At 38.6% G+C, this 22,601-nt stretch overlaps 1 protein-coding gene across 12 annotated transcripts in view; it reads right to left on the bottom strand.

Moving 5' to 3' along the window:
- Window positions 1-21,686, bottom strand: part of Plekhs1 (pleckstrin homology domain containing, family S member 1) — a 52,528-nt gene extending 30,842 nt beyond the window's left edge. For 4 of the 12 annotated variants that reach the window (XR_001234619.1, XR_001234618.1, XR_001234620.1 and 1 more), the window contains exons 1-14: window positions 21,582-21,686; window positions 18,138-18,184; window positions 11,599-11,687; window positions 11,379-11,485; window positions 10,566-10,700; window positions 9,732-9,890; window positions 9,227-9,302; window positions 8,687-8,737; window positions 8,247-8,363; window positions 5,645-5,770; window positions 3,676-3,782; window positions 2,683-2,889; window positions 1,854-1,955; window positions 204-339 (exon numbers count right to left, since the gene is read on the bottom strand). Coding sequence is in view for 8 of the 12 variants with exons in the window: in XM_005387803.2 (XP_005387860.1) it covers window positions 204-339; window positions 1,854-1,955; window positions 2,683-2,889; window positions 3,676-3,782; window positions 5,645-5,770; window positions 8,247-8,363; window positions 8,687-8,737; window positions 9,227-9,302; window positions 9,732-9,890; window positions 10,566-10,700; window positions 11,379-11,485; window positions 11,599-11,687; window positions 18,138-18,165 (1,440 nt within the window). In the remaining 4 variants the exon portion in view is untranslated. Of the gene's footprint in view, window positions 1-203; window positions 340-1,853; window positions 1,956-2,682; window positions 2,890-3,675; window positions 3,783-5,644; window positions 5,771-8,246; window positions 8,364-8,686; window positions 8,738-9,226; window positions 9,303-9,731; window positions 9,891-10,565; window positions 10,701-11,378; window positions 11,486-11,598; window positions 11,688-18,137; window positions 18,185-21,144; window positions 21,562-21,581 lie in introns of those variants that run through there. The other 8 variants (XM_005387803.2, XM_013515824.1, XM_013515826.1 and 5 more) reach the window with 8 other exon arrangements.
- Between the last annotated feature and the right edge of the window lie 915 nt (window positions 21,687-22,601).

The raw sequence follows: 22,601 nt of genomic DNA, 5'->3' as shown, positions 1-22,601 counted from the left end.
TTCCACACAAGTTCTTTTGCCACAGTGAGCTGCTCTTGAGGTCCTGAACCCAGTACCTTATCTTCAGACCAAAGCTGTTGCCAAGTACTACTTTATGTGAAAGGGAAGAATTTCATTTGTATTCTGAGCACTTTTCAGAAGACTTTGATCTTGTTTCTCTTGGCGCTGATTTGCCCTGGTTCGGGCTGGTAAGTAAGACTCACCTCCTTCTGTATAGACCGGGTGAGAAACAGAGACATCTCTTCCAGGTTCTGGGGCTTCATCCCATTCACGGCCAAAACATGATCTCCGTGGGAAAATAAGCACCCCAGATGTGGAGGTCCTCCCCACTGAGACACACTGCAGTAGAAACACAACACTCAATACCCGAGTGAAAGAGAGAATTCATAGGGAGAACAGGACAGCTCTGGGGCCCACAGGGACTCTGCTCTGAGCAGGGTTGCACCACATCTAAGGCAGACTCATTTTTCCTTTCCATTTGGAGTAACATTTTTTTCTGTCACTACTGAAGTGACAGTGAAGTTAGAGCCTAACTTTTCCTTTAAAACTCTGCTCCCTGAAAACCCCCACATTCCACTTCCTTTGCTATAAATTAGACTCTCTTCTGCCTATGGACTTCTACTATGTGTCTGCTTCTAGGTAACTTACTTATCATATATTTACTTTTTAAAATTTTTTAATTTTTTTGTCTTTTTTGAGACAGGGATTCACTATGCAGTTCAGGCTGGCCTTGAGCTTACTTTGTAGCCAAGGCTGACCTCGAACTCACAATGATCCTCCTGCTTCAGCCTCCCGAGTGCAGGGATTACAGGGTGTGTGCCACCATGCCTGGCTACTTCTCATATTTTAAAATAAAATGCATATCATGTTTACTTATTTATGGGGCCATCTTTTCAACAGATTGTATGTTTACCTGGAAGTGTGGGTTTTGATTTTTTCCTTTTTATATTTTTATAACTACAAGTAAATAGAAGATGCTCAAAATGTGTTTACTGGAAATAAGCTCATAAAATTAAACCATGAGTAAATGAATGAATGAATGAAACATCTTAGTCACACAGAAGTCTACAATCTGGTCAAGTATTTATGGAGGCTGTAGTTGCGGAAAATTTGGAAAAATGAAAGGTTATGACTCCTGCCCACTTAGAATTTAGAAGGTAATGAATGTATAGCATTTATTTTACATTAAAAGGTGTTTTCTTCTAAACATGCAGTCTTCCATCAAAATAAATTACAGTCTTTGAGAGAATATAGACTGAAGCCAGCATGAAACAGGGGCAGGAGGATTGCAAGTTCAAAGCTGGACTGCACAATTTAGCAAGTCTTTGTCTCAAAATAACAAAAAGGGCTGAAGATGTAGCTCAGCGGTAGAGCACCCTTGGATTCAATTCCTAGTGTTAGATAAAAAAAGAAGACTATTTAGAATCAAATAAATAGTGATGATCTGATGTGTTTTATGTCTGAGTCCTTGACCAGAAGTTCTTTTAGCTGGTGTCTAGAAGTCTTGTGTCCTGATCAGGCTTTTTCTTTTAGATCATTGGCTCTTGTTAACCTCACTCACTTCTTTCACTCATGAAATATTCACTGGGAAGTGCATGACGCCCTTCGATATATGTGCTCCTACCCAGTCTCTCTCACTTTTGAGAAATTAGAAATGTGCTACTCACAGAACCTTGGAGTCCTCTCAGACCCACCTCCCAGTTGACTCTCTACACAGCAGTACTTTTCTTTTGCCTCAGAGCCAACAGTACAAGTCCACAGTCAGTTTTGTCAAATACAGTGTTTCGAAATAGAACGGTCTTCTTATCTTTTAATCTCGTTTATGGTCCCGAGCAGTCAAATTTCCCACCTACCATATCCGCCCTGCGGCTTCTGTGAGAGCAAGATAGTTTATGACATCAGGAGGAGAAAGGAACACGTTCAGAGTCTCCACATGGCTTTCATCAGGGATGTTACTGAGGGAGAAAACATTTGTAAAAGTCACATCAGGCAACTGTCCCTGTCTCTGAACTGCCCTCTCTGAGGAGATTTTGGCCTTCTATTTCTGAGATGATATTTTCCAGTTAAAGATTGTTTAAAACATTCAGAGAGAAATATGAATTTAAATTCCTACAAATTACTCATTAATGTCCTTCCCTGTCCCTCTTGGGATGTGGAAGTGCATGGGTGGAAAAGGAGGCAGAAGTGGATTAGATTGGTTATACAACCATCTACATCATGCCAGTTTGTATATTTCTCTGCTTGAAATGATTCTGTAGAAGAGGACATGGAAAAGAGTTAAAATTACCATAATCTTATCAAATGGTCTTGGCATCGCTTAAAACTTAAACATCCCTATAACCAAGCATCATGAGGCTTGCGTGTCCACAGTTACGCTAATGGTAAAACTCAGGTGATGCATTACTCAGATCATTGTGGTTTCAAAGTTCCAACACCTGAAAGACCAGCCAAGGGAGAACTTATAAAAATAGTAAAAACTGCCACCTTTAGCCGAGGGGCTCAATCTTTGCTCCAGCTCAGTTATTTACTGGCTTTAGCCAAAACATCAGTGACAGGGAGAAACTGGTCAGATCCTTGGCTGACTTGGAGATTTTTAGGAACGGGTTCAAAATTTGAATTCAAAGTAAAAATAGGAAGGCTGCTTTGCTCTTAGGACCCATAAAGTTGAAATTAGAGCTTTACTTGAGTAAAATAGACAATTTCACAACAGTTAGTGAGGCCGACCCCGTTTCATCATTTGTAGTCTGTGCTTCTGTATTGGCAGGTGAAAGGCATGAATCGCTTCCTGAGTTTTGATCTTGCAGGTGAGGCCCTTCATTCCGGATCTCTGGAAGAGGCTGGGATTCCTCTTGGCAATCAGCAGATACATGGGGTGTCTCGTTGAAAAAACTAGAGTATACAAAGTTAAAGCAAACCCTTTTTTTAGCATGTCTATTTACAACTTTCCACAGTGCGTATCAGATGTAAGCGGCTAACAGCCGGGTAAAAACTAACAAGGGCTTGAAGAATGTCCAACCATCAGGGTCACAGCCACAATTAGAATTAAATCCAATAAGCTTTCCTTCTAAAAATGGATACAGAACCAAAATAGCCCCTTACAGGATTTGGAAGACAGAGTGTGAGTGTGAGAGACATAAATGTAAAATAGGAAACAACTTCCCCAGACACAAAATGTCCTGAGGATGTCACAAATGGTTTTCTGTGGATGGAGAAACCATTGCCACTTTTTCTTATTTTGAGATCCCAAAATGAGCTGAACATTCCTTACTCAAGAATTTGAAAGCTGAAATGGTTCAAAAGATGAAATAAGTTCCGATATGGCACTACACATGGAAAATTCCACACCATGAATCTTTGTTTTGTGCACAAAATTACCAAAATATTATATAAAATCATCTTCAGGCTATGTGCATGAGGTATATTTGAAACATAAAACGAATTTTGTGCTCACTGAGTCACATTCCATCTCTACAGTATATTATTATGTGTATACAAACACTCCAAAATGTTAAACACTTCTGGTCTTAAGCATTTTGGAGAAGGGATATTCAACCCGTGCTGAATAATGTCTGTGGGAGTATTGCATATCAATTTCTCAACTATTAAAAATGAATTGGTAGTAATTGTAAGACTACATTAGTTAAGATCAAATTTTCAAATGCCAGTTTGACTTACAAGGATTTCATTGACATATAAACATGTTCAGTTTCCTTGGAGACCCCATCCGGACAAGCAGCTTCAGTGGATTCCCCAGGGTCACTGGCATCAATAACATTATCCAACTAAGGACAAGAGGAAGGGTCAGAAGGATGCAAATCTACCAATCAGTCAGATGTCGTCTTATGTTATTGCTCAGGGCCCTGAAACGGTAAGTACACCTACTGTTGGATGAACGGTTGTTCTCATTCAGGGAGTATCAGCCACCCTTACCTACATGAGACTGAACCAGCAAGACTTCTGATAGACTCAACAACCTCTTTTCTTTCAGGTCCCCCCGCTCTTAACACAAGTTTCCTATTGGACTAAGTTGCTTTTTATCTTTTTGTTTCATCACTAGGCACTTTAATAATATAGCCCTCTTCCTGGGTCAGTTTTAGTACAGAATCATGGAACCTGTGGCTTCAAAGACCAGACTCAATGTGGAGCTTGTCTCAGGCTACTATGCTAGCAGGTAGCCCGAGGTACTTTCAGGAATTGTGAGGGTCCTAGAAAATGCTGCCCTTGGGAGGTACTCAACCAGCCCCTTAGAACTAAGAGATGTTGATAGCAATGTTTGTCCAAAACCCTTAAGACAATTGTACCTAGTCCATCACTAAACCATAATTCTAATGCTACCTTCCAATCAAGCCAGTCTTCCCACTGCTGCCCTTCACTAATAGTGCTTTTCTAGTGTTCATATTCATGCTGCTTCCTTCATCTGGGACACCCCTTTTCTCTTCTGCCCTTTGAAATCATAGTCAGGCCTAGCTGAAGTCCCACACCTACACCATCACCTCAGCCACTACTGACAACTCTCCTAATTTCTACTGCACAGTTTTATCTGCCTTCCTAGACTCTGCATCACATAGACTATCTAGCAAATGTTGGCTTATCACTGATACTCGGTAACACCCAATTGGCTGGATGGACTATCCTAAGAGATTCTGCCCCAGGGAACACTAGTATGAAAATATTTGGGGCAGGAAAGAATTTTCTGTGATCAAATGAGCTTCGAAATATTGTGTGTTGTATGCCTCTTGGCTCTTAATAATGCATCTTGTACCAAAGGCTCTGAGAATTCTGCTGATACAAAGCTTGGTTAAATTTAAACTGGCACTTCCATAACATATTTGATCCCAGAATGTTTCTTTAAATAAACATGTCCTCATCTACTAGAAAACCCCCAGTTTAAAAAATGATGCACCTCCCCACTTGGTTTGTCTTTTTGTCTCTATTTCCTTTTTCTTAGTCCACCAAAGATATATATCTGCTGGGATGGTATAACAGAAAGACGATTCAGGTTTTCCCACTTCCCAGACTAGAAGCCACCTCTGCACCTGTGCTGAAATCAAGACCAATCACAGCCAGGCTCTTTTGTTGCTGTTGCTTTGCCATTCACATACTCTGAATTTCAGCCTGCCTGAGCTATTCAATAAATGCTGTTAAATCTCCAATGTCTTTCCTGACTCCAACGGAGAGAGAAATGCTCTCCTGTTTCTAATGCTTCCGGAGTATTTTGTTCCTCTCTGTGTAGCACTATCATATGGCAGCTGGTAATACTGTGAGCTAGGGGCTGGGGATTTAGCTCAGCGACAAAGCACCTGCCTGGCAAGCGCAAGGTCGTGAGTTCGGTCCCCGGTACCGGAGAAAAACCAAAAAAAAAAAAAAAAAAAAATACTGTGAGCTCTTAGGCATGAAAAGTGTCAGATTCATTGCTGTAGCCACCATGCCTAGGACAGTACAGTGTCTTGCACTCAGAAAGGCTTCCAACTAATAGACAGATTAATACACCCCATAAAAATCATAACTAGAGGACATTTGCTCTTTCTTTCAGTCCAGAATACAAAAGGACTCCCTAAGTCAACTGTTCTCACAAATAGTAAATGGCATAAGCTCAGAGAACATTTGTTGATGGAATGAATGACTGATGGGTGGGAGGGGTTACCTCTGAAAGAACACTTCGAGGAGTAAGGTAATGGACCTCTTCTTCAGTATCTTCAGTGACCTCTGATAAGAAAACATGTGGAAGATGAGCTTGCCCGAATCCTGGAAGACTTTTTTCCATTAAATGCTGAATAAAACAGATACAGAAGGAATTAAGGGTTTTCCTCTCCTTTCCCAAAATGAAATTCCCCCCAAGAGACAGAATTAAACCACATGCTTTCTGGAAAAGCCATAATAGATGAGTTGACAAGATCAGAGGATCTTCCAAGGTTGTATTCACAAGCCACACACCTTGAACTTGCTTCTTGAATCTGGGTCACCTCTAATATAAATACATGATCATGTCATTTAGATGTTTCTCAGCTATGTGGTGCTATGGCTCAGAGCAAGTGATTTTGTCCTGTGGGTGGCACTCTAAGTTACTAAGCTCTGCCATGGCATGCCCACTCCCAACTTTTTCCATTTATCAGCTCCTCCCATCTGAGAAGGTAATTAGCCCAGAGCCAAGCCCTGCACCTCTCCTTTTCCTGCTTGCTATTTATCTTTTGTGCTTTGCTCACATGCATCTACTGTTTGCATAGCAGTGCAATTAGGTAGTATTGATCATGTGACAGTACAAATTATAGGCTTCAAGGTGATGTAGGTTTAACCAATTAATTATTGCCTTCCCTCCCCCAAGAGATACAGGATACTCTACCAAAGAAGTTCCTTTGTGTGGTAAGGGAATTGTTACAAGTACAATGTAATCCCTCCAAGAACAATGCCTGATGGCAGGGTGTTTTCAAAACACTATCAATGTTCTCTGAGAGAGGTAATTTTTAAAAAGTAGGTATACAGATTATACTTGACTTAAGGTGGCTCGACTTGTGATTTCTTTTTACTGCATGATGGTGAAAAAGCAGTGCACACTTAATAGAAGTCATGCTTCAAATTTTGAATTTTGATCTTTTCCTGGGGCGGTGATGTGTGGGGTGACAGTCTCTCCTGATGTTGAGCTCTCAGGCAGCCCTGCAGCTCCGGGGGGAAACAGTCAGTTCTGTGCTGTAAGCTGTGTACTGTGCTGTGCTGTCAGGCTGTGGTGTGTGTAGCTGCGGTGTTTTAAATGCATCTTCAACTTAGGATATTTTCAATTTATGACGGACTAAGGCAGCTTGTAACTCCACCGTCAGTCCCTGAGCATCTGTATTTAAGTTGTGTCCATTTTCCTAGCTCCAAACTCGTTGTTATGGTTTGAATGTCCCCTCCAAAACTCAGGTTGAAATTTAATTATCATGTAACAGTCTTAACAGGTAGGGTCTTTAAGAGGTGATTAGGTCACCAGAACTCTGCTCTCCTGAATGTATTAACACTGTTATTAAGGGAATGGTTTTCTGATAAAAAGGATGAATTTAGCCTGACTTCTGTGTTGGGCCTGCCTGCTTGCCCTTCTGCAAGGTTACATACAACAAGATGGCCCTCACCAGGTGGGACCCCTCGATTTTGAACTTCGCTTCCAGAAATGTGACAATTTTTTTTTTTTTCTTTTGAAATGACCCAGTCTGTGGTAGTTCCTTACAGCAGTTACAAATGGACTGAGACACTCATGGAACCAGAAAGTGCTGAGTCAGGGTGAAGAAAGCTTCCAACTTGAACAACCACAGAGACAAAATTCAACAAGGCCAATGGTATCCTTGACTCCAACTGGTTGAAAGATCACTGACTCTGAATATTCAGTGTAAAAAGGAAATAGGACCAATAATATTATCTCTAGGGGGATAAAGGACCTCATGAGTGAAATATAAGAGACATTTGTTGAAAAGGGTTCACTTTCCTAACCCGCTTTACTACCATCATTTCTACTTCCAAATGGATAACTGAGATGAGGTGTTTGATCTGGTGAGTGTTATGTTACAGAAAGCTTTTAAAATAGACAGAGAGCTACCAACTAGATAAAATAGGAGGCTATGCCTCCTTAGACGTGCTTGGTGCCCACAGAGAGGAAACCGTCAATGGCAATGTCTCTAAGCAGTGAAATAGGATCTATGCAGGAAAACAAAACCACTGAGTCTGTTCATTACTAATATACAAAGCTGGAAATCTTACAAGTCCAAGAAAGCCGAGGCTAAAATTAGAAGTCATCGGTGTATTATATTTTACTTCCTTGAGTAGATTTTGTTAGAAATGAAGATGAAATGCATATAGCTATAATGAGAAGATTGATCAGGATGAATGAATAAAATTACCAAACTCTGCCAATGCCTAAGAAGTATAGAAAGTACAGCAGGAAATCAAGTGGTGTTTCAGAAATCTTTTTACAGTGGGATTTGTCACTGGTGTGAGAAAGGAAAGAAAGGGACCTCAGCCTAGCATACCAGATGAGTGCTGAGAACATCTAAATGGAATAAAGAAAAAAAAAAATAAATGGAAAAAAGGCACGAAGAGGTAACAGCGCAAGTAGAAAATTGAATAGATCATGATGATTAGGGCTAGGAATCATTCTTAGAATGTACTAAGCTTTAGGAAGGAGGGGAAAGTCAAATTCAGCTGCTAATGAGTAAGATTTTGAAGTGCTGGGAGACTCCCACATGTAGCGTTCAGAGACAGAACGCAGGGACTCTGATTACCATGTCTGGAAGACTGATCATTGATGAGGTGGGGCTGACAGTGTTCAATGTTCTTGAAGGACCAGAGAAAAGGCTGGGGTAGGAAGTGGGCCTTTTATCAGCCAAACAGCATCTCTCCTGTGGGCGGAGAAAGGAACTGTGTGAGCAGGGCACCTTTGATCTTGGGTCTGGAATGAAGCAACAGCCTTCTCACCTTGCTCCTGGCCTCCAGTGTCTCTTCACAGCCATGAAATATCTAGACTGCACATTGCCCAGTGTTACCTCACTTAAGCAAGGATCACTCTTATCAGCTTGTTCCTGTCCCGCTCCCAGTCCCTGAGGATCCTCAGCCTGGCCTTGAGGCCCACGCTGATTTCCTTCAATCAGCCTCTCTTCTCACTGTGTCTCCACCTGTACCCCATCTCCTCTGCTTTCATCACCCAGTTTGTGCATAAACATGCCTTCTTTTCTCCTCCTCCTTGGCTTTGCTTTTGCTGTAAGCCTGGAACATCCTAGAAAACATGAGAACAAAGTTGTCCAAGTCCCTTTTGTAAAGGTCTGCTCTAAGAAAGAAATTAACAAAGGCCCCTTAAGAAGTTAAAATTACTAGCCTTTACCCAAAAGAGGCATATTAAAGCTCAAGATAAATGAAAAACATTTTTATAGATATCAGCCTAGAGTTAGTCACTTGAAAGAAAACTTATTATGTACCTTGAATAATAATGGTGGAAAATATGATAGTCCTAGACTACGCTTAACTTTCACTCCCCCCTACCACAATAATCAGAATCTGAAGTGTCTGTATTTCAGCTCTCTTGAAAAATACAAAAGATTTTTTCCTCTTTGTTAATCATAAAAAATTAACAAGGACATACATTTCCTCACTTATTTATCCTTTGTGTGAATGTTGGTTGCTAAGGAAAAAGAAAAAGCTACCATTGTTTCTGTTGAAAGAGGGTTGTGCTCAGGTGCCCGGTATTTTATTAGTGATATACAGTCACCTCAGTATTCTGATGAGCTGCTATTACACCCCGGCAAAACGATGACAAGAAGGAGACCCATTCTTTAATCTTCTCCCTGTTGACAGGAATAAAGTTTGAGCTGGCGTGTGGCAAGTGGCACCTACACTCTTTTTGAGCCTGAGAAGTATTCTTTTATTACTGCTAGAATAGGCCGTGGGAGCAGCTTCTGGGGAAATAAGGATTTTTCCTGAGTAGCTTAAACGGCCCTCTGGTTCCTCACCACCTCCACATTTACCCAGTAGAATTCACTCTCATGCCACCTCCATGAGGAACGCTCAGGGAAATGGGAGGAGAAGTAGAAAATAATAGTTGTAATCACAGAGTTTGGGACTTTGGGCTTTAATACAGATTTCTACCGGGGTCTCAAGCAAACCTCTCACCTGTCAGCACCATTTTCATGCTATTTCTTAGAAAATGTGTGTTTTTATTAAGAATGTATTTGAATGAATTTATATAAATCCCATCTTATTTTCCATAGACTCACATGACAACTTTGAAGTGAGCTTTGTGTCTTTGGGTGGGTCTGAAATACATCAAAGTCCTCCACTCTTGGGCTTCAGCTCCCCTCCCGACCAGCGCCTCTCCCGAGCAGATACACATGTGTGAGGAATCCACTGAGCACCTTCTAGCACCAGGAAACCCTCTTAGAAACAAAAGATTCCTTCAGCAGTGAGCAGGGTCCCTCCGTGATATGGGTCTTGTACAAATGTTTGTGTATTGGGTTCTTTTACATGGAGTACCTCTGGGTGATAGTGACTATTATGAGTTGATTTTTGCTCCCCTAGAGTATGTTCCAATCCCACTCCCAGTCCTCAGAATGTGATCTGATTTGGAAATAGGGTAGATATAATTAGTCTAGGTGAGGTCATACTGGCATAGAGTTGGCTCCTAGTCCAGTATGATTGGTGTCCTCATAAAAAGGGGAAATTAGGACACAGAGGTATGCACACAGGGAGAACACCACAAACCACAGCACTACCAGATGTCAGAGGGAAGACCTTGAGCAGCCCCTTCCTCTCAGCCCCAAGAGCAAGGTTCTCTAACATCTTGATTTTGGACTCAGGCTCCAAGATAGTAAGGTTATACATTTCTGTTGTTCTAAGCCACTCAGTTTGTGGTATTTTATTAGAAGTCCTAAGAAACTATTATAGTGGGTTGTAAAATTCATTTTAACAAATAGTAAAATCTGCTGAGATGGCATATGAGTACATAGTTGCACAGTTTTTAGTCAGAGTATATTTATTATTTATCATTTTACAATGCTTTCTTAGCTGATCTGTGTTACACACAGGAGACACACAATTATTGTATTACTCACCTGTCTTCAGAAATGAGGAAATAATCCCGATTTGTGGTTCTAATGGACATCACCTGATCAGGTTGGCATTTAAACATCTTCTGCACAGATTGCATCTTCTCAGGGATCCTTACACCAACTTCAACAATGGAATTTCTGTTAGATGGAGACAGATAGCATTAACCCAATGTACACACAAAATTAGGAAGGAAACTCACTTTTGTATTAGGATTCAAAGGGGATAAAACTTACAATCTGCTCAATTTGTTTTTTAAGATTGTTCAATAATTTTAATTGTTATTATTTGAATATGTTATTATAGACAATAAATTTGGACTTTGGATCTAGTTTATCACTAACTGGAAATATGTTCCTCAATCTGAAAATTAATTCAAAGGTCCTATTTTGGTTGGATTCTTAATTCCACAAATCATCATCTTTTCCAGTTTTTTTGTTTGTTTGTTTTTACCTTATTTCTTAGAAAGAAGACAAAAAGAACAGATCTAAATATTTTTTAAAACCCATCTTGGCTTTACAAAATGGCAATTTAATCTGCTCCTCCCCTCTACAAATTAAGTGAACTAAAGTTCTTTTAACTGAATGTTTACTAACAAAAGATATATCAGTTATAACATATACTAGGAACTAAATATTTAACTGCTTTTATCCAAAATGTTTATTATTTTAGTTCCTTTTCAGCTACAAATATTATAATAGGTTTGAAACTTCTTGGTTCCTTCTGTCAACAATTTAAATTCAAATTTGCATTCAGCTTGTTAGCATGTGACTTGGAAGTATTTGTTGTTATAAAAGTGTTCTTGCTTGGATACACACCTATCAATTTCAATGGAACCTCGGTGATGATAGTCTTTGTAATAAGAAAGACTAAGTCTCTTTTCCCCATTCTTTGACAGGATAAAAAACCGCCTTTTCCAAGAGGCCTAAAAAAAATGAAAACATTTTGCATCTTAGTTAACTCTCAGATGAAAAAAAAAGACATTCAGAAATGCTCATGAAACTGGGGAGAGCTCATTAAACTGTAGTGAATACTTACTGAGGAGAAGAAAAGTGGAGGAGGTGGTGACTTGATAAAGTAATCTTGTTTATAGACTTCATTTTCATAATAAAATTTAAATTGGTTGCCTAATAAAAGAAAGTGAACAGGACTCAGTTTGTTCCCTCGTAAATATCATAAAAGAACAGTTGGAAAACACTGTTTGTCTCTGGAAAGGTTTTCTACTTATTCAGTTATTCAAAAGAACATCTACAATAGCCTAAGAAAACAAAGGACTAAGTGTGTGCTTTTTATTTGTCTACACTTGTGGCTTTCATTTAGATGATGTATAGAAGCACATTAATTCAGCTCATACATGTCTGGCTTTCCATTTCTGGAGTATGTCATAGATTGTCTAAGATGTGAACAAAGTTTTCTGTGCATTTCCATTATAGGAGTAAGATGTTTCTTGACATTTCTCTTTGGCCTAGTAAATAAAAGCAAAACCACTTTCTATTAAAAAATTAGGTGCTAAAGTGATTTTCAGGGGGGAGATGGAGTTGCTACAAAAGTTATGGAACAAGAAAGATCAATACAGCTGCCTTACTAAAAGTACTTGATACTAGAAAAATGGTCTCAACACCTGTACAGAATTCCGATTCTATTTTCACTATTCAATAAAGGTTATCTAAATCTTTAGTGAAGTCTCTCTTTTCTAAAGCTAAAGGCAAACTAGACCTATATCCTGCATGTGAAGGTAAAACTAAGCCCTTAAAATTTTTATTTTAACAAAATAATGAAAGCAATATGCAACTGTTGTACTTATTTTGGCAAATAGAAAAAAAAAAAGCTCCTATTACTCTAACACTTACAAAGAAGATGTTAATGTTTTGGGAATCTCTTTGTCCAACCATTTTGCCACCTCATCGTCAGTAGCAGATGGTTTTGTTATGCTTCCTAAGCTGAAAGGCAACATACACAGTTGTCCTCATGTGTTCAATAGTATTGATCAGCACCTGTGTGCACTGAAATTGCCTGAGTCCAGAGAAAGAACTACCAGAAAAGATTAGACAACATCATTCAGTGCTCACTTCAGAAAATTGCCTGTTCCCTCCAGCCAGCCTGGAAAAACTTATAATTTATAGGATGTTAGGTAGAGTCCCAAGAAGATCTTGCCTCAGTGTGAGGAATAATTAGCCTGAGCCTGAGGACTGTGCCAGAACCACCTAACAAATCAGGAAAGCAAGTCTGAAAAGGATCAAATTGTTCCCAAGAAACTCAGCTGCTTCCTAGAACACAACTCAAGATTTATAGTAACAACAAAAATCCAGTACCCAAAATAGTAAAATGTGCAATGTCTGGCACTCAAAGATGATCAGGCATGCAAAAAAGGGAGGAAAACATGACATATATTGAAGAGAATAACTAATGAGTCCTCATACATACATAACTGACAAAGATGTTAGAATTGGCATAAAAGGTCATAAACAGTTATTATGACTATATTTTCAAGAAATTACGTAGTGATATAAAATAAAATATATCCAAAGTGAACTTTTAGAGGTGAAAATTACAATATCTTAAAAACAATATATCACAAATGGTAGTAACAGCAGATTGAATATTCTGGAATAAAATATGCACCTGAAAGCATACGAATAAGAATTTTCAAGATAAAAAGTTACTAAAAAAATTCAAAAACATGATATAAAAAATGATAAAAAATTTAAAAACATGTATATATACATTATATATATGGGCAGTTTCAAATGACCCAGTATGTAAGTAATTGGGGTTCCTTATAGTGAGAGACAGATAAAAATATTCAAAGAAAAATTCTAAAAATATAAACCCAGAGATCCAAGCAGTTCATTAAGCCTCACACATAAAACACAAGACACATAAGGAGAAGAACCAAAGGTGCATTGCTCAAAATCACTGATAAAGATAAAAAAAAACTTAAGATCAGTCAGTGTGTGTGGCATGGGGGACATGATGCGTACGGAACATAGGTAAGGAAGCAAGATACTGATTTCTTTGTTTTTTTTTTGTTTGTTTGTTTTTTGTTTTTTTGTTATGTTTTGTTTTCCGGTACGGGGAATTGAACTCACGATGTCGCGCTTGCCAGGCAGGTGCTGTGCCGCTGAGCTTCAGCCCCAGCCCCGATACTGATTTCTTACCAAAAACAATACAAGCAAGAGTGGAACATTATACTTCTAGTACTCAAAAAATACTATCATTCAGAATGCTATATGCAGCAAAAAACAGCTTTAAAAAATGAAGGAAATTTCAAGACATTTTCAGATATGCAAATGCTGAAAGAACTTGCAACAGGAAGCTTGTGCCTGTCTTTCAGGCAGAAAAATGATACCAAATAGAAATCTGAATTTATAAACTAAATTAAGAACATTGAAATAGTAACTACAATGGTGAATATGTGAGACGTTCTTATTATTTAAAAAATCAATTGGTTATCTAAACAGAAAGAACAAAGCCTTGTGCAGATTATAATAGATGTATAAGTAAAACACATAAAGGCCAGGAAGGGAAAATGGAAATAGATTTAAAGTCCTTGCATTATTTGTAAATTGGTATAATAACACTTGAGATTAGACTGTAATATGTTTAAAATGTATATAAAACAAAAATAATGACTGAAATAATAGAGTTAAGTGTAATAACTACTAAGCCAACAAGGGAAATAACATAGAATAATTTAAAAATGCTCAATCCAGAAGGAGGTACGGGGGAAGACAAAAAGGAGGCAATTAGAAACCATAATATCATACATTTATGCCTAACCATATCACAAGTAACACTGAATGTAAGTCATCTAAATACCTCAATTAAAAGGCACAGGTTGTCAGACTGCACAAAAAAGCAAGACACAATTCTATGCTGCCCATAAGAAACATATTTTAAATATAAAGAGACAAACAATTTACAAGTGAAATATTAGAAAAAAAACATGCATGACTAGATTAACATCAATATAGATTTCAAAGCAAAGAAGATCATTTCATAACAATAAAGAGCTCAACTAATCCTAAGTGTACATAACAACCCCAAGAAAGCATAGCATAAAGGGTACACCTAATACACAGCTTCAAAACACATGAACTGCCAAGCATGATGATGCATGCCTGTAACCCTAGCACTTAGGAAGCTGAAGTAGAAAGATCACCATGTGTTCTAGACCGCAAAAAACCAACAAAAGTTTACAGTAACAAAAAAAATCCCTAATGGAATACCAGGAAAAATAGACTTATCCCTAATTACAGTCAAATAATAAATATCCCTCTTTTAATAAGTGATAGAGCAAATAAGTAAAAAAAAAAAAATCAGCAAGGATATTATAGAATTAAACAATACTACCCACCAATGTAATCTGTATCTATAGAATACTCCACTCAACAACAGTAGAATGATCACTCCTTTTGAGGGCACAGCAACATTAACAGAGATTGACCATATTTGGGGCTATAAAACAAGTCTCTTTAAGTTGAAAGGATTCAAGTAAAACAAATTATATTCTCAGAGAAAAATTTCTAATCAAACTAGAAATCGATAAAAAATTTCAAAAATATATTCCTGAAGTAAATAAGTCCTGAATCAAAGAATAAATACTAGAATAAGGTAAACAGGTTTTTGAACTGCATGAAAATTGAAAACACAATATATCAGAATTTGAGGGTGCCACTAAAGGAGTACTCAGGGAAAAACTTTATTGCACTAAATGCCTATGTTTGAAAAGCAGGGTGTCTTCATATCAATAACCTCATGTTCCACATTAAGAAACTAGAAAAAAAGGAATGAATTAAAGTTAAAGTAAATTAATGGAAAGAAATAGGTCAAAATGGAACTCAGTGAAAGAAAAAATAGAAAAACTAGAGAAAACCAGTGAACCAAAAATTAATCTCTTGAAAATCAGTTACAATAACAAACTTCTATCTAGCAAGACACATCAGGAAAAATAGAGAATATGCAAATTGCCAATATCAGGAAGAAAGAAAACACCTAACTACTGATTCTATTGATGATGCAGTAATGAACAACTTTACTTTGATAAATTTAACTATTGGAAAATTCTTTGAAATTTACCAACAAAGAATATACAACAGTGCAAAGATTTGCCAGTTTTATTTGTAATAGCTAAAGAATAGGGGCAAATATTGCAGTAGTTGTAATAGAAGCAACTTAGATGTTCATTATCAGATGAATGAATTAATAAATTGTGAAATGCTCAATAGTAATGGCATACTATTCAGGGACAAAAAGGAACAGACTACTGATACATAAAGCAACATAGATGAATCTCTCTTTTTTTTTTGGACACAAGGTCTTGCTATGTAGTACAGGCTAGTCTTGAACTCACTGTATAGGCTAGGCTGGCCTTGAACTTGCAGCAATATTCCTGCCTCTGCCTTCTGGGTGCCGGGATTACAGGCACGTGCCACCACACCTGTTCTACAACCTAGATGAGTCTCAACAGGATTGTGCTTCATAAGACTTTAGAATAAACAAAATGGTTACAGAGAGAGAGTGCAAGTCAGTGGCTGTCTGGGAGAGTGTGTACATGATAGAGTGAGAGGTAGAACAACAAAATAAGAGAGACTGGTGCATATGCTCCTTACCCTGATTTGGGTGACGGCTTTATCAAACTGTAGACCTAAAGATGTCAGCCTATTCTATGTCAATTGTACTTCAACAAAACTTTAAAAAAATCAAACAGATAAATTGGAAAAAGTTAAACACATTCCTACTAAATGACTAGCCATCCCACTCTTGAAGTACTACTTTTACAAAAAATGTAAGTACAATATGTTTATATCAGCTTTCTTTGTAGTTGGCAAAGACTGGAAATAACCTAGATGCTTGTCAATAGGTAAATGAATGAACAAATTATAGCACCACCATATAAGAGAGGACCACTTGTTAAAAGAGGCAAAGTAGGGGCTGGGGATTTAGCTCAGCGGCAAAAGCGCCTGCCTGGCAAGCGCAAGGTCGTGAGTTCGGTTCCCGGTACCGGAGAAAAACCAAAAAAAAAAAAAAAAAAAAAAAGAGGCAAAGTAGTGATATGCATAACAGCGGATGAATCTCAAATGAATTATTCTGAATGAAAAAATTAAATAAGTGCACACTCTATAATTCCACTTACACAAAACTCTAATAAGTGCAAAGAGTGACAGAATGTAGAGCAATGGGGAGTGGGACTGGGTGCTAGAACACAGAATTACAAACACTGCTAAGAAAATTTTTGAGAGTGATGGATATTGTCACTACCTTGATAGCGGTGATGGTTTCCCAGGTGAACATTTCCATCAAAACTGATCAGGTTGTAGGCTTTAACTATGTGTAGTTCATTGTATGTCGATTATAATTGCTACAATAACACTATTAAAAATATGACCTATCTAACAATCAGGTGCAGGGGTGCACCCCTGTTATCCCAGTGCTCTGGGAGACTGAAGTAGGAGGATTGCAACTCTGAACCCAGCTTGGGTAATAATGATTTATTGAGACTCTGTTTCAATATTTAAAAAAAATTTTTTTTAAAGCTTAGGGACATATCTCATTGCAGAGTGGTTCAATCTCTAGTATTGAAAAATTTAAATGAAGAGACCTCTCCAAAGTATGTGACAATGCCATGTTCACACTTAAATGCCTCAGGATCAGGGTCTGTACAAGATGGGACCACCTTTCTCATCCTCATTCTCTGCTCTTTTCCACCCTGCCTCTAACCACACTCTGCTCTGATACATCCTGCCTCTAAACTACTCTGTTGTTTTTGTTGATGTCATCCCTCCTCTTCCAATGCATTTAAAAACCCTGTACTCCTATAAGGTTCAGCCCAAATGCCTTCTCCATAAACATCTCTGCATTCCTACAACTACAGATAGGCTTTTTCTTCTTCAGATTCCAGTGCTTTTGTACTTAATTCGTGATTAAAGTACAGCCTGATTAAATGTACCAATCTTAATTTCCCCATATGGCTGTATGTATGTGTTTATTTTAAATTCCTAAGAAGACTATAAACTCCTTAAAGGCAATGGCCATTAATTCTTGTACTCTAGGAAGCATACAGACTTACAATGGTGGGTTCTTTGTAAATACTTTCAAGATGGATTGGATAAATTTTATTTCTAAGTCACCTCATCCTAGATGCCACTCCTCTAGCCACTCCCCTACAATGAGCTATGTGAATATGAGCAAAGACATTTGAATAATATACCTTGAGTTACCTCATCATAAGCCTCGATAGCAATTTATACAGTTCCTCTAAGTGAGAATACCATGCAAAATTAAGGAAATAGAACCTGTCATTGCTGGGCCTTAGTTTGTTACCAGCGCTGTTTCCAAGCAACAAATGGAACACTTGGCCCGTGAAAATCAGAAAATGGGAAATTCCTAGACAGGTCAGCTCTTACAAAATAACTAAATCCAACAATTTCTACTAGATTCTCCAAACCAAGAATCATTGTCCCAGCATGCCACCAATTATCGCACCAAAACCAACATTCATATCCTTATTAGCATGATGAAATTGATCATGTATGAGAAAAAAAGATTTTCCTTCTGAGTTCACACCCCTCAAATACCTGGACTCTTTGGAGATTTGGTTTCCATTACGGCTGTCTGTTCTCACCTATTGAAAATAAGAGTTACGTGTCAGTCTCCAAACAACAGTATATTGCATTGATGAGCCACTGGATCGTTTAGTTCAGAGTGATGAGGTGAGTTCTGGGGTGCCCCTTCTCCATTTCTTCTGTACTAGTTTCCTCCCTGCTCCTGAGGTCGCACCCCCTGACGGTAGCTACAGTAGGGAGAATGTGTCCGAACAGCTTGTGCTCACCACATCCGGGAACGTGTGGAGACCACTGAAGGAACTGTCTTCTCTGCACTTTGTTCCTATGTTGTCAGCAGCTCTGACATGAGTGCCCTGGGGTACACCAACGCCAAGGAGGGGAGATAAGAGCAGAGGCCAGGAGGCCAGGGGCAAAATACAGATAGCTGAGAGGAAGTTCAAGATAAGCCTTTGTCATGCCAAGGCCTCGCCTTCTCCAGAGGGAAGCTAATACATAAAGACCAGGGCGACCTGTGCTCCACTGCTAGCCCCAGGTGGTTGACTCTGGCAGAGGCCGACAGAGAAGTTCTTTCTCTAATGGCTCCTGGTGACTCCATTGCTGTGAGAGGACCAAGGGATGGAAGGGGAATCGGGCAAGGGTGGCAGGCAGGTGACATCTGAAAAACTAGGACTGTGTCAGGGACCACCTTTACCTTGAATGAGGAACACTGTTAACGTTGAAGACCCTGAGAAGGGAAGTGCCAGGGCAGTCCTGGTAAAACAGGGAAGAGACAGAAGAAAGAGGGCCTTTGATGATTCAGAGGGCTTTTGATGATTCAGCTGTCATGTACAGTTCCTCCCTTCCTTTTCTTCTGCACTGCATAAACTTATTCATATATATATATGTGTGTGTGTGTGTGTAAGTAGGAGGGAGCAAAGACTGAAAGTCTTAAGATTAACATGTTCTCAAAAGCACACTTTTGGTCATTAGACAGAAGCAAGTGGCAGGTGAGAGGTCTTTGAAGACCAGTGAGGAACTTTCTTAGACCTTAAAATCATACTTACCCTTCCTAGGAAAAGTTTTTTTTTTTTTTCTTTAGATACACTATATAATGACAGTAGTGCAATTTGAGCAAATTGCAACTTTACAGGGGAATGTTGAAGTTGTGTTGCCTTTGGCCCTAGCCTGATACGACGTGCACACTCCGCCCAGTGCGATTCTTAGGAAAAATGCCAAGCTAATGAGGCCAAAGGCCTTTGTTCCTGGGAAGAGCAATTCTGCCTAAGGAAAAGGAATATAACCCACTTAAATCTTGCCCATCCCCCGATAGCATGGACAAAATAAAAAATTACCCCTGAGATTTTATATCAAATTCATGAGGTTTTTTCTTCCAATTTTACTGCCTAAAGAAGAATTAGGAATAAGAGGGTTCCAGCGCATCACCCTCTGTTCACCCATGTACGTGAGACTCAGCCAACTTCCCAGAAACATTTAGCTAAGATAGTAATGGAGCTCAAAGCCCAGATACAAGGACTGTGCAGGAGAGATTAGCCACACGTGACATATTTTTAAAGCATTGTACTTACTACAAGCTGTTTGAGGGCTTTTTTGCCAACAATTCTAAAATCATTTCCTTTCTGATAAGACAATTATTTTTAAAGCTTTTCTAGTTCATAAAGGACAAGAGTAAAACCTTTATATGCGGTGTTAATTTAAGAACTTCCTAGTGGTTCAGATTTCAAACAGAGCTTGTACTTAATTTTCACCTTGCTAGTAGAACTGAGAGTGAGCTAGCTCAGAGTGAGCTAAGAAGACCCAGGATAAGGCCTTAATGTGCACATCTGTATGCATTATTTTTCTTGTGTCTCAGAGCTGTTATGTTCTGAGGTAGGTTGCTTTACAAATGAAAAACTCCATTTCAGAGAGGAAAAGTGAGGTGACTTGCACCTAAGTCCCATATTGGATCCTACACCCACCACGCTGATGCTCACAGACACTCCTGATGACAGTGATATTCCTTGTGCCCTGGATAGCAAAGTATCCTTTGAAGAGCGTCTCTGACCTTCCATCATCCATGAAGGGCTCCACTGTCACCCATGAGGGCTATTCCTCTCTCTTCTCCCCATTCACCATAAAATGAGACCGCAGATAAAGCAGTAAAATATGATGATTTTGTGAGCTGTCTGTGGGGTTTGGGTTTTGGCTTAAATCTCATGCTACTTAAGATGAGAGATGTGACTTGAATATATTACAGTAGCTCTCTATGCTTCCAATTCTTCATCTATAAAAATAATTCATCTTTAAAATAATATTACCATTTTCACAAGAATTCCATAAGCATCAAGTGAGATAATCTTTTGAAGAGCATTCAGTATGTAGTAATTTACTGAAGGAGCTAAGTAAATGCTGATTGTCAGGTGCTCTACAAGTCAGATATTCTATGATTATTTCATAATGACTATCATTTACTGAGTATGTAAGACATTCCAAGTATTTCTAAGAAGTATCGTGTAAATCCTCACAATAATACTATAAAGCTTGTATAATTTTATAATAATAAAATACACAGCTATACACAAGGAAAGAGTTACTACAAAGATTAAACAACTTGCCTTTCATCACATAACTAAAAAAGAACCAGAGCCAAATTTTAACTTGAAAGTGAGTCTCAACCACTCTGCTATTCTTTCCAAGATAGAAGAATTAAATGTTACATAGTTCTACCTGTATTTCTCATTACCCAACCCTGCCCAGAAATTTTCAATTTAGCTCTTCAATCACTTTTGGGAAACTCTTCCCATACTCATTGCTTAATCTATTTATTGTAATGTTATCTGGGACTTAATCAGTATACTACCTAGAGATTCTATTTCCCTCTGTCTGTACAGTCTTAAAAAAGTATAAAGAAAAACCATAAAATACCAAGATTGCTCAATTATGAAATTTCCAATTTTCAATTTTGCAATTGCTCAATTGCTAAAAAGCTTCCAGATCACCACAGCTTTGAGAAGTCAAATCAGTGGCACTTTATAATACTTACTGGAAGCCAAAGGTTTGCTGGTCCAGGTCTCAGGAAAGTGCTCTGTACCTAGGTCTTCTGATCTCTGCCTCTTCACTCTGACCATTGGTGCCAGGGCGTGCATTGAGTACACCCTTGTTTGAAATGTGAACCAGAAGGAAGTTCTCAAATTTGTACCCTTGGGAAAATTTTCCTTTTGCCCCAAATTCAAAAGGAAGCTGGTGCCTCAGGGGAAGTCCTGGGGTTTCAATATTCTTGTGGCTTGGCACAGAACTGCCCTTGGTGTTCCAGGTATGTAGCATCAAACAAATAAAAGCAAACAAATTAAAAAAAAAAATTCCTGCAAGACTTTGGACCATTATCACGATAACTCTTACTGAGGACAATGCCAACCTAGCCTAACTTCTGCAGGGAGTACCATAGGAAAAATTCCATTGCTTCCCACCCATTCATCTTACCAGTATTCTCTGGGAGAGCGCAGGGACGATTCCTTTGAACCAGAGGAGGAAACAAAAGCCTGGTGTTTCCAACACACTTGTATATGCCAGTGGTTTCCAGGAACAGTTGCTTATTCAACTGTGATGGAGGTGTTATCATCAACAGGCAGGTTCTGAGCACGTGATCCTGTACAAACACGTAACTTTTTTGCACCGCTAGGGATGGAATCCAGTGCTTTGCACATGCTGTGCACGTTTAGTGGTAATACTTTGCCACTAAGTTACACTCCCAGCCCCAACCCAGCAGCTCTTAAAGGTAAGGGGGTTGCATGAACATATATAGCTAAACCTGATTAGTGGTATTTGGCCAGCAAAGGGCTTTAGGTATATTTTCATTTATATTACGTATTGTAAAAAGAGAAAAGAAAATGAACTTCATCCTACAATATCATCTTTAGAAATGAAAGTATGTGATCTTTAATTTTAATCTTTATTATCCTCATTAGAGTACCTGGACTTTAATCAGCTCTACTGTGATTCACTGCAAGTTCTCTAAGCCTACTTCCTTATTGGCAAAGATTATTTCTCTGTCTTTCTCTTTCTGCATAATTTGTTCCTCTATTATACGGCAAAACTAGCTGGACTTCAGGTATGCAGAAATGATTGATTTATTGCTCACCTCCAACACAGGACAGGTTTTACTTGATTTTTTGTAATGTATTTCCTGAACATTCCTCTAGGGTCATTATTAGTATTCTGAAAACAATTTTTAGTATCTTTACATTTAGTATATAACCACATATTACTAGTTATAGCTTGTGACATTTAAAGTGGGTTGTCAATTTAATTGGATTATGAGCTGCATGGGGGTTTAGTAAAGCACGTTTCTGGGTGTGTTTATGTTGGTCAGGGAGGTATGACCTTAGGTACTATATTGGTTCCTGACCCCTTTCTCTGTGGTGCTGTTCCTAGCCACCATAAATTGAACAGCCTTGCTCTACCATACCCTTCCACCATGACATTCTTGCATTGGAGCCAACT

Source organism: Chinchilla lanigera, unplaced genomic scaffold (assembly GCF_000276665.1).
Source record: "Chinchilla lanigera isolate Chin_1 unplaced genomic scaffold, ChiLan1.0 scaffold00030, whole genome shotgun sequence".
In the NCBI taxonomy this organism is placed as follows: domain Eukaryota; kingdom Metazoa; phylum Chordata; class Mammalia; order Rodentia; family Chinchillidae; genus Chinchilla; species Chinchilla lanigera.
Note: the sequence above shows the minus strand (reverse complement) of the source record. Positions and strands in the feature narration are given on the sequence as shown.